Source organism: Antechinus flavipes, chromosome 5 (assembly GCF_016432865.1).
Source record: "Antechinus flavipes isolate AdamAnt ecotype Samford, QLD, Australia chromosome 5, AdamAnt_v2, whole genome shotgun sequence".
Classification (NCBI taxonomy): Eukaryota; Metazoa; Chordata; class Mammalia; order Dasyuromorphia; family Dasyuridae; genus Antechinus; species Antechinus flavipes.
This window is the reverse complement of record NC_067402.1, coordinates 285,760,233-285,775,107: the sequence shown is the minus strand read 5'-3', so window position 1 is coordinate 285,775,107 and position 14,875 is coordinate 285,760,233. Positions and strand designations below refer to the sequence as shown.

The 14,875-nt window shown below is 47.1% G+C and overlaps 1 protein-coding gene across 1 annotated transcript; it reads right to left on the bottom strand.

Annotated features, from left to right (window-relative positions):
* Positions 1 to 3,372: 3,372 nt before the first annotated feature.
* PDXP (pyridoxal phosphatase) lies at positions 3,373 to 14,327 on the bottom strand. Its single transcript, XM_051961875.1, has 2 exons — positions 13,680 to 14,327; positions 3,373 to 4,766 (listed from the first exon to the last, which is right to left on the bottom strand). The coding sequence occupies exons 1-2, from the start codon at positions 14,230 to 14,232 to the stop codon at positions 4,450 to 4,452; spliced, it is 870 nt and encodes a 289-aa protein (XP_051817835.1). The 5' UTR covers positions 14,233 to 14,327; the 3' UTR covers positions 3,373 to 4,449.
* Between the last annotated feature and the right edge of the window lie 548 nt (positions 14,328 to 14,875).

Sequence of the window (14,875 nt, the reverse complement as noted above, 5' to 3'; positions counted from 1 at the left end):
ACTCTCTCTGTTTCTCTCAACTCTCTCCCTCTCCTTGACTCCAATCTTTCCATTTTTCACCTCTCTCTTTCAGTCTCTAATTTCCCCCACCTCCCCGTGTCCCTAGTTTTTGTCTCTTTTAGAATACATTGTCCAAAGAACTCCCTTATTGCTCACTTTTCCTGTCTTTCATCTCTCTTTCCTTCCCCTGCTTTAAATTTTTTTTCATCTCTCTCTTTATATTTCATCTCTTCCTATTCATCTTTCTCATCTGGAGGGCATTTCTCCACTCACCGGAAGAGTTTTAACTTGGTATTTAAGATTCTGGGTTTCTCTTTCTCCCTACCTCTTCTATTATTCATCTCTTCCATTCCCTCATCTCTCCCTTTATCTTTCCTTCTCCATTATTCATCTCTTCCATTCTCCTTCATTTCTCCCTGGTTCTCCTTCGGTCAGCTCCCCATTACATCTTCTCTCACCTCTCCCTTCATCTTTCTCCCTTCCTGGTCTCATTTCTCATCTAGAGGACATTTGTTTATTCGGTAGCGAAGGCTAAACTAGATATTTACAATTCAGTGATTCTTCTTCTCCCTGTCTCTTTTGTCTCCTCCATTATTTATCTTCTCATTCTCTCATATCTCCTTTCATCTTTCCTTCTCCATTATTCATTCCTTTCACTTCCACTCATCTGTCCCTTCATCTTTCATCCCTCCCTTTCCTTTCTTGTCTCTCACCGACTTTCTGTTTCTCCTCTCCTTACCTGTTCCAGTCTCTCTCACCTCTTTCTGGCTCATTCTTCTACCCATTTTGTCACCTCTCTCACTCTATGACTCTTTTGTCACCTCTCTCACTCTATGACTCTTTTTTTTTTTTTATCCTCCCCCTATCATAGGAAGGCCACATAGTATAGTGGAAAAAATGTTGTCTCTGGAGTCAGGAGACCTGAGTGAAAAACTTGACTCTGATGGTGTATTGATATAACTTTAGATAATTTGCTCCTCAGTTTCCACATTTCTAAAACACAGGAATGGTTTTTTTGAGTTCTAGAATTACAAACCTGCAATCTCTATTAATCATCCTGCTTTTCTTTTTGCCTCTCCCTGTCTCATCTTTCCTGTGTTCTTCTCTCACTAAAAAGAGGGTTCTTCAGGGGTGGGGGTGGAGGGTGGTTGGGCCCGATGACCTTTGAAGAGTCTGAGCTTTTGTGCCTCTCTAGGGCCATCATGGGATTGAGGTTACGTGCACTCCAGAATTCCTCCACCCCCGTACTTGCTAGGTTTTGGCTGCCGCTCCTTGTGGGTTGAGCTCATATTCTTCCAAATGAAATTCCAGTTGCTCCCAGCCTCCACCAACCCCCTCTCTCCAACACGCACACCTAATATGTTACAGTTCCAGCTCCATCCTTGGGTACCAACACCTCCCTGTTTCAAGGTCAAAGATCTTCTCAAGCTAGCCTTAGAATAATCTGAGTCCATCTATTCATTCCCCACTTTTCCAGGGGGCCTTCGACTACCACTGGGTCTTCCCTTTTGGGCACAGGGAGGCAAAAGAATAATGAGATTTTTAGAACAAGAAACCTAAAAGAAGCTCCAAAAACATTGTTCTTGAGGTCCCAGAATGACAGGATCTTTCCATCTTTTTGAGGAAACTCAGGTTAGAAACTCAGACCATCTCATTCAATCTGTATTTGAGCAGGAGTCCCCTCTATAACACCCCTTATAGAGAAAAGTCTCTCCTTGGATTGATCCGGTGATACATTTGGAATCCTCTGGTTTTTAGGAAGTCACTCCTCACTTCTATGAAAATAGTTTAAAGTACAGTAGAAAACTTGGTGGGGATCTCAGTTCCAATCCTGGTTCTGGGCCAAGAGTCTGGGCTCTTGGAGGATTTAAGACTAGCAGATCTTTAGAGCCACCATTCTTGGAAGTTTTGAGCAGCAGTGGGTTAAGCCAATCAGGAGTCTGAGCTAAGAAAACACCAAGATGATGATTCCCAGTGGTGGAAGCCCAAAGCCAACAGGCTTCCTAGGAAATAGAGTAGGTCAGAGATCCCATGCTGATCAGACAGGGACCAGATCCATGAACAACACCTACATTTCCAGCCTGCTTGAAATACGGTGACCCAGTTTTAAAACAAAGCAAAATAAAATAACAAATCCTGGCTCCCCGATTTAATTCTTCTGTAATCTTGGACAAATAGCTCAATTTTTCAACTGTAAAATAGTGAGATTTAGTTAAATGATCCTAGGTAAAAGACTACGTTTGAAGCAATAGCTCTCCAATCCCACCCTCTGCCCCAATGCTGTTCATGCTGACCCTGAGAGCCAAGAACAAAGCAAACTTTCAGGTACTTCAGAAACATGAGACTATTATTACTTTTTCTGTCCCAGGTCCAAGTACCAGATTAAAAAACTCCTTCCATTCCATCCCATGGAGGAACTAATCCAAAAACTTTCAGTTTCCTAAGTCTACTTGGACAGCTGCTGGAGTGCTAGATTTGGAAGAAGTCATTAGGTCAAATCCTGCCCTGACCACTTCAACCTTCTATTGGACTTTGGGTCTTGCTCTTTCTCTGTAAAATGAGGGGGTTGGACGGGGTCAGCGGTTCTTAAAATGTGGTCTAGAGAATCTTGGGAGTCTCTGAAACCCTAGAATCTACAAATTAAAAATTGTCTTTTATTTCTAATAAGGTAAATATAACCCACATTAACACAAACCCTTCAGATAGATCCACAATAAGTTTTAGTATAAAGATACCAAGAACAAAAGTTTGGGAACCACCGTACTGACTTGTACAGTTTCTTCTGGCTATAAATCTAACCCCATCTCCTCCAGGAAACTCTTCCTGGACCACTGGGATTCCTTCCACCTCAGGCTGGCAATAACTATGAAGACCACGCATTTGGCCAATCCCTGGGAGGTCCTTAGCACAAAAGGCCTTGTTCTCTGAGGACCTCTTCCCACAGGTCATTCCCCTAGCCATCTTTCACGGGGCCAGCATAGCATCCTTCTGGCTCCTTTCCAATCCTTGCTCCTAAGTCCTTTCTCCAGGAAGTTCTCATGGCGACTTCCATGTTTATTCAGTACTCATTAGACACAGTGTTGGGAGAGAGTCTGGAAGAGTTTGTGCCCTAGACACAAAACACTAAGTATCCATAACCAGGATCTTTGTAGGACTTGGAATCCTGGGTGAGGGAGGAAGGATTTGCTTTCTTTATGCCCAAGGGGACTAAGGGGCTCATGTGAGAGATTCCATTACAGATTTTTTCAGCATTTGAGGGGAATGGAGTGACAGGTGTAGACCAGACACTGGACAGCCAAGAATGGGCAGGACAGCCCTGAGGAAGGCCTGCGTCCTCACGATTATTACATCCCAGAGACAGATACACAGGAATTCCAGGGCTTAATTTATTCAGTTTCAAGTTCCTGGGGGGAAGAGGGAAAAGGGGAGCTGGGTACATTTAGAGATGTCACGGTAACCCCTCCTGTGCATCTGAAAATCTTCACAAATTGGTAAATAAATAAATACCGGGGCAGGAGGGCAAGCACATCAACAATCTCAGGGAAAGGAATTTTGGGTCCCACCATGTCCGTCGCAGCCTATAGGGAACAGGGTCCTCTTTTGACTTAAAATCAGGGCAGGAGCTACATGGCCCCTCAAGTTGGCACTCAAGGCACCCCCTCCCATTGGTCCACTAGAACCTGAAATTTCGATGGATTCCAGCCCCGATTGGTCCTTTAGGAGACAGGTCTTAATGACCCATACTGGTTGATGTGCCACCAGACTGGCTGGCTCAGTTGGATCCAGGACTCCAAGCTCAACCCATCAGAGAGCAGTGTGTGTGTGTGTGTGTGAGCACACATGGGAGAGGGGAAGCCCCCGATGCAGGCAGAACGAGGGTTTGGGAATTACTGGCACAGTGTTCCAAGAAAGAACATGTTGGGATCATAGATTCAGAGCTGGAAGGGACCTCAGAGGCCAGTTAGTCCAAAACCTCATTTTTACAAAGAAGGAAACTGAGGCACCCCTTGTTCCCAGAGTCATGGGTCTGGAAGAGAGAAAGGGGGAGAAAGAGATGTTAAGGCAGCATCAACCAAGTCGGAGATGAGAGAAGGGGGTTGGCAAGAGCCAGGATGCTGCCATTAGGAAAATTAAGAAAAAAATTCCCAGTAAAGGAAAGCAGGATATCATGGGGGGAGAGGACACCTAGACCATCCTAAAGGGAGAAATCACTAGGTTCCTTGGGGGGCTGGGAGGCAGACTGATCCCAAAAGATGGCGAATGTGTGTTTGTGTGTGTGTGTGTGTGTGTTCTGTCGGGGCTGGGGGAAGGAAACATCCAAACTAGATCAGGACCCGGGGATTGGGGAAGGAGTCCTCTCGTACCCACGGTGTCACAGAGCAGGGGACAGGAAATGGGAGTAAGGTGACAGCCAGCCCCCTCGGTGGCCCTGCCTCCGGTCAGGCTGCCTCAGTCCGCTAGTCCTGCTATCAAGTCTGCAATACTGTCCACGTAGTAATGAGGCACCAGGTCAAGCTGGCCTGCAGCCAAATAGGCCTGGGCCTGATCCAGGCGGGACACTCCGGTGAGGGTGAGCACGGTGGTCAGGCCGCAACGGTGACCAAAAAGGATGTCCGTCTCCAGGCGGTCCCCCACCATCAGGGTGCGAGCCGGGTCCACGCCAAAGTGCTCCGTGATGCACTCGAACATGTAGGTGCTGGGCTTGCCCACCACCACTGCCCGCCGCCCCGAAGCCGTCTCCACAGCCGCCGTCAGGCTGCCGGTCCCTGTGGCGGGGAGGGAAAAGAGGGGTTGCTGAGCCAGGAGGAGGGAAAGCCTGAACATCCTCCCCCCCCTCCCCCCATAGCTCTGATTCCTTCTCGTGACAATCTCAGATTTATCATCCTGGCCCGAGCCGCTCTTGAAGAAGCCCTGGATTCCAACTGCGCTGCAGATACAGACTGGCCACGCCAACTGGGGGCAAGCAGAAAGTTCTGGACTCTAGGAGGTGTGAATCTGCATTGGCAGAGGGAGCTCTCCCACTAGGGAACTCCCAGGTCCAGGCTAATACTCCTGAGAGGGAGTGTGGTACAGCGGATAGCCATCGGGGCCCCCATCCTCCCTCTGGTCATGGCCCGGTGATGCTAAGTCACTGACCCATCAGCATCCCAGGTGACTCTTGGTAAAAGGAGGAAAGGTGCATTTTTGCAAACTTGTAATTACTGCTTTGTGCTCGCCCTATGGCCCCTAGATCATGATCTCCAGGAGTTTCTCTCCAGCCCGAACAACCCTCCATGGCCTCTTGGCAGTTGCTGACCCACATTGGTAGAGGAAGGGCTTTTCTCATTCTGGAATTGCCCCCATCAAAATCCCACCCATTTTGATTCTCTCCCAGTGCCGGACTCTGCTCAAGCAGAGGGAGTCTGTGTTCTCCCAATCATAACTGAAAGCCATCTTCTGACCCAAGAAACCAGGCTCAGAGAGGGAGTAAGACTGCCCTCAGGCACACAGCCAATCCCCAGCCCAGACTGTCCTGGAACCTGGTTCTAACCTTTGGACATCCAGGCACCTGAGGCTCTTTCTACCCAAGACCGGGGGCTCCGTCTCCTGCTTCTCTCCAGCTCTGGACCTGGCCCAGACTGAGTGATCCCCAGTAGACTGACCAGTCCCCTCCTGCTGTGGAGAAGCTTGATGTGGTGAGTCTGGCTGACAAGGGCCAGAGACCATTAATGGCCAAGTCCAGATCTGCTTCCTTTCGCTCTGCCCAATTCCCAGAGCGGGGCCCAAGGCGGTGTTAAAGAAGGCTCTTTCAGGCTGAGCGAAGGTCTTTTAGGATTTTTCATAGATGAGAATGCTCCTTTCTCCCTAGCAGGGATATACCATCAGGTCAGACTTAATCACAGCTGCTTTTCTTCTCATTTGTTATAAGGAATGGCTTTGGGCAGAGGGGGTTTATATTTGGAAACTGTGATGCAGAAACGGCAAAAGACTTAAGAGAAGTGAAACTCCAATTCTGCAGGCAGGACTAATTTCAGCTAAAAGGTATATAGTGCAGGATAAGGGCAGAGGGATGGGAGTATCCAGGAAGGATGATAAAGGTACAGCACTTACCTGCGAGGCCTTAGATTGTTACTCTCTGGGCCTCAGTTTCCCCCTTTGTGAAATGAGGGAGTTGGACTTGACGGGCCGAGGTCCCTTTCAGTTCTAGATTTAAGATGCTCTGCTCTGATCACCCTCGGGGTCCCCACAAGGCTTCTCTTCCTTGCATTAACATGTGGTCACATAAGGAAGAGCACTAGCAACTTCCTCAGTTACAGTCTTATGTATTTCTGTTACCAGGAGACCAGGGCAAAAAGTATACAATTAGGTTTCAGTCTGAGGCTCAGTTTCCTCAATTGTCAAACGGAAGAGAGTAAACTGATCCTGGCTCCTGTTTGGTGAGACTGAGAAACTCCTATCTGTATGAAAGGGGAGGATGTGCTGAGGAACCACATGAGTATGTTTGAATCGATGCTTGAAGAGTGAATCCACTACCTCCTCCCCTCTCTTTCGTGGCAGGCCTAAAAAAGGACCGAGATGCATGAAATGAGTAATTCATCAGTTGCTTTCCTCAAGCTGCAAAGGAGATAAATAAATAATCGGCCCTGTCTGACATCTCTTTTCTATTATGATCTCCACAGGGGAGCAGAAAGGCCCAGAGGGCAGCATATCGTCCATAGCTTGGAACAGCTTCATGGCCAATTGGGTGCTTCATTCACTCATTTTTTAAAAATGTATTTATTTCACTAAATATTTCCCAATTCCATGTAAAAAAATTGCATTTTTTGTGAAATTTTGAACTCGAAATTCTCTCCCTCTCACTTTGACTCTAAGATGGATCATATTAACACAGATCAGAAAAGTCTGCAGCTTCCCTCGATTCACAGAACCATCACCAACTTTAGATCAAATCCAACCCCCTCATTCCGCAGATGAAAGAGCTGAAAGGGGCAGAGTTGGGAGGAATGAAGAAGTCAGTGATCTAGATCTGCCTCAGTTCCTCATCTGTAAAATGGGCTGCAAGGAAATGGCAAACAAATCTAGTATCTTTGTTGGGAAACCCCAAATAGGATCCCGAAGAATCAGATGTGACTGAAGTGACTGAACAACAAAGATGGGCCAGGTGCTGTTCTGGGTACCGGGGGAGGGACAAAAAGTAGAGCTCTTGATCTCAAGAAGATCTCAAGATCTCAGATGTTCTCCTGAAGGAAAACAACATGTGTGTGTGTGACATATCGTGTGATATGATGTAAGGGGAAGCATCAGCAAGTTCAGGAAAGGCCTCCCAGAGCAGTACTCGAGCTGAGGTCGGGAGATTAGGAAGGGCATCCCAAACATGGGGAAGAAGCTATTCAAAGCCATGGACATGGAAAATGAAATGAGACAAATTAAAAACAGCAATTAGGGAGAATGGAGGGGACTATCGGACCTTAAACTATATTAGGAAAGAGCAGCCATCAAAACCAACTGATGTTGATAAATAAATAGAAAGATGGCGGAGAAAATAGATGAATGGAAAAGACCAGATGAGGAAGATTTAGAACAATGGAATTTAATAATGTGGGATTTGATAAAGTGAAAAACAGAAATTATTTAGGAAAGAACTCCTTAATGGATAAAAACTGCTAGGAAAACTAGAAAGAAGTATAGCAGAAATTAAGGTTAGACAACACCTTATACCACACTCCATGATATGTTGTCAATGGATAGGGGGCTGTATACAATAAAAGAGCTGTCCAGCAGATGCTGGATGTTCCTTACAACAAATCTCTTTTAAAAATGAGGAAAACAAAGGAAAAAATATGAAATTAATATTAAACTATAAAAATGAAGGACATCATATATTTTCTTAATTAGAGATTAGTAGAAGATACATTTTTTTTCCTGAGGCAATGGGGATTAAGTGACTTGCCCAGAGTCAGTCACACAGCTCCAAAGTGCTAAGTGACTGAGGTCAAATTTGAACTCAGGTCCTCCTGACTTCAGGGCTGGTGTTCTATCCACTGCGCCACCTAGCTCCCCCAGAAGATATATTCTTAACCAAATGAGACAGACAATACAAAAGACAGAAAACTTTGATTACATGAAAGTGAAAAGTCACTGCACAGACAAAATTAAGGCAGCTAGTTCAAGAAAGGAAGTAGTGAAAAGGAAACGATCTTTGTATTAAAATTTCCAGATAATAGCTTCATATCTAAGTCAACTAACAGATATTAAAAAACCAAAAGCTATTCAATAAATTCTCAAAGGAACAAAAGGAATAGCTTTCAAAAGACTTGAAAACTATTAATAACCATTTTAAAGAATGTGTTAATAGTGTCTCACTAATAAAAAATGCAAATCAAAACATCTTAAGACTTCTTCCACTCATCCAACAAACTGGCAATGATGACAACAAAAGACATTAAATGTTGAAGAGACTGTGGGAAGAGAAGCACATTAATATATAGCTGGTGAAGCTGTTCATTTTGGAATTAAGCAAATAAAATGACTAAAAGGTGCATATTCTTTAACCCACAGATTCATCTACTAGGTTTATACCAATGGATTTCATTGGTAAGAAAATTCCTATGTATATCAAAATATTTATAACAGTACTTTTGCGTTTCCAGTTTCAAGAACTGGAAACAAAATGGAAGACCATTAACTGGGGAATGGTAAACAAATAAATGTGACGGAATATTATTGTGCTGTAAAACACAGTGAATAAGATGAATACAGAAAAGCCTGGGAAGATTTACATGACCTGATGCAGAATGATCAAATACTAATTCCAACAAAATAAATGGAGCCAACCACCATCATAAACTAATCCAAAGTGAATGTGTCATAATTATAAATAACAGTTATGACTCCAAAGAAGCAGAAGACATTTCTCTCAACTTCTTTGCAGAAGTGGGAGGTTCATGATTGCGAAACATTGCCTCCATTTTCAGAATTCTTAAATGTAATGAACTTTTTTTTTTTCCTGTTTTTTCCATCTTATTTTGTCTCCTAAAAAAAAAAAAAATTCTATGGCAGGGCTTTCTGGGAGGAAGAATACTAAAAGAAATTTTGTTTTAAAAAATTCTGTTTAAAATTTATTGGTGTGTGTGTGTGTGTGTAGTTTGATATGGCCTGAAAGCAAAATGCATGAAGGAAAGTTGAGTAAAAAAAGCTGGAGCCAGATGGTGAAGAGTTTCTTTAGGTATCAAGCAGAGGAGTTTAAATTTGCTCCTAGAAATAATAGGAAATAATGGAGTTTATTAAGCAAGGGAAAGATCGGTTTGGGAGTCATCAGCTTCAAGATAATAGTACCCATGAGCCCTTTCTGATTTTGTTTCCAGAAAGACTTCTCCCATTTCCACTTAACTCCTCCACAGTCAGTCAACTCCCTTCTTTTAGAATTTCCCCATGAAACCTTCCTGAATGCTCTGAATGGAAAGCAAGCCCCTCTCCTCAAAATTTTCAAATTTTGTATTATGCATGAATATGTAAAGTTGTTTCTAATCAAACATTTAATTGAGAAGTTTTTATCAAAAGGAAGCTATAATTTGCACTTTCTCTGTTGCTGTTTATTTGTATTTTTGTTTTTCTTCCCAGGTTATTTTTACCTTCTTTTTAAATCCAATTCTTCTTGTGCAACAACTTAACTGTATAAATATGTATACATATATATGTTTAACATATGCTTTAACATATTTAACATGTATGGGACTGCCTGCCATCTAGTGGAGGGGGTGGAGGGAAGGAGGGAAAAAGTTGGAACAGTTTTTGCAAGAGTCAGTGTTAAAAAATTACCCATGCATATGTTTTGTCAATAAAAAGCTGTAATAATAATTTTTTTAAAAAAGGAATCTATGGAACAATAGCCAAGAATTTGGCCCAGAAAAAGAGATGGGAAAAAATTCCCTTCTGTCTTTTCTTTCAAGAGGTGGAGGACTATGGGGATTGAGCTCTGAATATACTGTCAGATTCATGTGTGAGTTAGTACTACCTGTTATTCTTTGTTACAAAGGTCAGTTTATTGGATGTAGAGTGAAGAATATAATCTCAAAATGAAGGTGATATATAGAGACACACATAAAAATTAAATTTCTTTTCCAGGATTTTTACAGACTGTGTAGATCCTTTATCCAGCCCAATCCACTCAGGGTTCTTTTCCTTCTAGTTCTGTCATCCCCCAGGTTCATTCAACACTCAACTCCCACTCAGCTCCCAAAGTGAGGGTCTTTGGATCCCCCAGCTGCTCTAGAAAATACTATATACTGAGGGCTGTTTCCCCTTCAACCAAAATGTAAGTTTCCAGGGCGCAGGGACTGCTTTGTTTTTGTCTTGGGCCAAGACCCCAGATCACTTTCTAAGTATTTGTTGAATGAATCATCCATCAGTCACCTGATCTGATTATTTCTTCCCAATCAGCCGCTGACCCCCAGAAATTCCTGTTGTTTGATGTCAGAACTGTTCCAATTTCTCCCCACCTCTTAGCCATTTCTCATCCCAACTGTTTCCCACCTTAGCTTCAGGTTTCTGAGATGATTCTGAAATATGGGTGGAGGCAGGGGAGGCAGAAGCTTCCTCCATTAAAGGACCAACAATTGAATGACCTGGGTGAATTGAATTTGTGTGAGCTTTTGTGGGTTTTTTTGGGGAGGATCCCCGTCTCTGCCATAAAACTAGATGCTTTCCAACTTGTTCTCTGATGGCTCTCCCTTGCCCTCCCCCAACCATATGTGTAGGAATACTTTCCCATTCAGAGGGTTTCAGAGCGTTACGAAGGGAATCCAGCTCAACTGGTGACCCCTGGCCCCCCTCCAGAGGCAGGCCACCCCACTCTAGGATGGCATGACTTGTTGGGAATTTTTTCTTGCCCAAATCTGCCTGTTTCCACTGATCTCCATGGCTCTGTTTGACCTCAGAGGGCAAGACCACAAGGGCCTATGAGTGTTTCAAATTCTTGAAGACAGACATCATGGGCTCTTTACCCTAAGTCTCTTTTCCAGGCTAACCGTCCTTATTTCCCCCAACCCATCATTTCCAAGCCTTGTCACTCTGGCTTTCCAGCCTATCTCTCCATTCAAAATGCACCAGGAAACTGAACTGGACAGCTCAGAAGTTACCTCATCCAACCCAGATGCAGACAGAAACTGGGTGGAGGCAGGAAAGCCAGAAGCCTTCCTCCATTAAAGGACCAACAGTTGAATGGCCTGGGTGACCAGGCCTCTGTAAAAGAAGGAGAGCTAGGGAGGAGGTAAATCTCCCATCGGAGGCAGTTTGATTGGAGTGGCAATTTCTTTTCCAATACAGATTGGCTTAGAAGTCCCTTGCAGATTCTGTGCTCTTATCTCCATGATAGAGACTTTCCTCTCCTATGGCTAATATTCCAAGTCCCTATCTTGGGAACTTCTTGACAATCCATCAAAATGGAACCTTTTCATCCTGGAATCCACCAGCGTCCCATTTCCACTCAATATTCTCTCTGAATACCTCTCCTAGAACCCTAGCTAGGATGATTCTAGAATCTAATAGATTCCTTAGAAGCTAATTCTTTTCCTGAGCTAGGATCAGAGATGCTAATGAGAGTCCAGGGTAAACCTGAGATCTAGTTCTGTTCTGCCATTAACCATGTGACTTCTTAACCTCAGTTTCCCTGACTGTTAAAAAGCAGGGGGGAAGGGGGGAACAAGTAAAGCTCATTCCTGATCATTTCAGAAAACTATGTGTTCATGCAAAAAATATCAGTGCCTATCATGACACCATCTTATGCCAGGCACTATGATGGTAACTTAGTAACACAAAACTACCATGTGCCTCTGGCCTAAAATGATCCTGTCAAAGCAAAGTGTGAGGGCAGTTCCCTGGTATCAGAGGCAGAAGCTCTTACACCGTGACCCCGGGGCAAGTGGTTTACCTGCTCTGTGCCCACCACCCTCATCAGCAAAAATGGGACTGATAACTGCAATCCTCTAGAATCACAGGGTCGTCCTGGAGAAGTGTTTTACAAACCTTAATATGGTAAAGAAACAGAACTTTTGATAAAGGTCCAAGACTTTCTGTTCACTCTCTCAGGGGCTGGTAGTCATTGCCACTTCCCCGGCTTGGGACCAACCTCACTTTAGGTTCTAAGAGCTCTCCGACTCGATAGGATGGTGGGTCTTACAAAGTTATACAGTGGATGCTGCCCCTCACGTCATCCTGGGCCCATGAAACCTAGGCAGTCATTCATCACTGAGAAGCCTGGGTTTTCTACCTTATACCCATGACTTCATGCAAAGTTTCACCAGCCTTTGGCCACAGGTGCCTGCATTGGGCCCAGCTCTGTTCTACCTCCCCGAAAGCCTTCAGAATTGATCAGAGGTAAGGGTCATCACATTGCCCTAGTCCTCCCCGATCCAGCTTGCCCTCTATCCCATAAGGTCCTGAAACAGAAACTGAACCTTGGCCCAGTGATTAGAAGGTGCTACCCACACCCTCCTCCCCCTTCTATCCCATATCAGCCTCCCTACAACTTTCTCTCCAGCAAATCTAGAGGATATGTCAAAATGGTCCCCAGGGCGTAGTGGTCTACAAGCAAGGACAATTCCCCTTTCCCTCCTCCCTGATACTAGATTCTCTCCTCCCCATCCTTGGTTCCCTTCACCCTGGATTGGACAGTGCTCCAGCCAAGATTGTCTCTATCCCCAACATCAACTATTCTCTCTATCCCTTTATCTTCCCCAGAGAGGCTGTGCTAGAATTTCTGCCCCTCGCCTTCCCCACCCCATCCTGTTCCATCCCCAGGTCCAGCCTCTTCTCCCCTCTGCCAGAGAGTTTGCAATGGGAAGGTAGACCATACTTGGGGGGCTGACTCAGCAGATTCTGGAGTTGCACCTTCTCCAGGCTGGACTCTGACCTTTGCTCTGTACTGCTCCCCCTTCTCCCCATCTGAAGTTCATTTTCCCCTCCCCCCAGGGATCATAAGCCAGAAAGATACCATCCCATCAGGGCTGATGGCCAATCCTGAGCACAAATGTTAGGTCAGCACTCCCTTCCAGGGTCTCTGATTTCTTTCCATCCTAGATCCATCCTCCCTTCATTTTAGGAATTCTGTCCCTTTCTATCCCCTCCAGAGTTTCCTCCTCCTAGGTCCTTCTCCAAGGGTCCCAGGGTCTCTCCTTCCCCTTTTCCTCACAGGCTGAGAGCCCAGACCTTAGTCTGGCACCACTCCCTGCCCCCTGGCCTCCTCTAGATGCAATCTAAGTCCATCCTTTCCTTTCCTCTTGCCCAGTGGATCCTGCAGCTGGGGAGATACCCCTCCCCCACTGTAAACAATCCCGGGCTACCCCCAGCTGAGTCCTGAACATACCCTGGCCCACTGGCCTCCTCTAGGGCCACCTTTTCCTTTCCTCTTTCCCAGTATCTTGTAGTTAGGAAGGTAGGCTCCCCACCCCATGACTGTAAAGAACCTTGCATCTGGGGAGATATCCCAAACACACTGGAAAGAATCCTGGGCTACCTCCCTCCTCCGGGCTGAGCCTCGAACGTGGCCTGGCGCCAGTCCCTCGCTCTGAGCTCTCTCTCCGACCTGGTCCACCTCCCCCTCCCTTCTCTCTCCTAGTGTTCCTGGGGCTGGGATCCCGGGCTCGGTCCATCCCCCCCAGGCTGCGCCCCGCCGTCGGGCCGAGTCGCCCCTATCCCCTCACCCGGGGTGGTGCGGCCGTCGCTGAGCGGGTGCCACGGGTCCACGTCGGTGGCCACCAGCAGGCAGTCGGGGTCGCGCAGGTGGGCGCAGGCCTCGCTCAGCTTGGCGAAGGTGAAGTGCTCGTCGTAGCCCACGAGTACGGCGCGCACGGGCCCCGGCTCATCGCCGGCCAGGCGCAGCCCCGCGGCCCGCAGCTCGCCGCGCAGCCCGTCGCCACCCAGGACGAAGACGGCGCCCGGCGGGCAGGGCCGTGGCAGACGCTGGCTCAGCAGGCGCGCCGCGCACAGCGCCGAGCTGAAGAGTTGCTCGGCCGCTACGCCGCGGAAGCCGAGGCGCGCGAAACGGACCGCCAGCTCGGCCACCGAGCGCCGGCTGTTGTTGCTCACGAAGAGCGCCGCCTTGCCGCCGCGGCCCAGCCGCTCCAGCAGCTCCGGCGCGCCCGGCACTGTGCGCTCCCCGTTCCACAGCACCCCGTCGCAGTCGAACAGCACGCCCTGGGTGCGGGCCAGCAGGTCCCGGAGGGCGCCTCCGCCCAGCCGCTCGCAGGCCGCCATGCAGCCAGCCCCCCGGCCCGGCCCGGCCCGGCCCAGCCCAGCCAAGCCCAGGCCAGCCACGGGGCTTTCTCCCGCGGGAATGACGTCGTCGCCACCGCCTCCCCACCGCCCCGCCCAGCACCCCGGAGCCAATGGGCATAAAGCATCCCTGCGGGGTGGGGTCCGGAGCGAGGATGATGGCCAATGGGAGGAACAGTCAGGAAATTTACAAATGGGCTCAAAACAGTGGGCCAATGGGTGAAGAGCTTCGCCTCCACCGCCCTCTCCCAGACATCCTAGCCTCCACTTGAGTAGCTGCAGAGGCCTTAAGAGGCCTAAGGGGAAAGAAAAGAACCAATCGACCCAGGGGACTGAAAGAGCTAACCAATGGATGAATAGTATTTCCCTAGAGGGCTCCAGAACGGCTACAATCTGGCCTCGACGAAGAAAGAGACCAATGGGCAGTGAGTGTCAGAAAGGGGTGGGGACACGGCTCGAAGTGACAGCCAAAGGGCGAACAAAGATGCGAGCTAGGAGAGGAAAGAAGGTGGGTGGAGCCATAATCCTTACAATGGAAAAACGGGCCAACCGGCTCTGAAAGATGCACTTTCCCGAAGCCTACATCCCGAGGGGAGGCGGGACCGAAGCCAAAACTGATGGTAAA

Bases quoted from the DNA above. Each gene is read 5' to 3' on its own strand.
- PDXP (XM_051961875.1), bottom strand. From the start codon at position 14,232: ATGGCGGCCTGCGAGCGGCTGGGCGGAGGCGCCCTCCGGGACCTGCTG. The intron at 4,767-13,679 runs GTGAGGGGATAG...TCCCCGCCACAG, and splicing joins CGACGGCCGCACCACCCCGG to GGACCGGCAGCCTGACGGCG.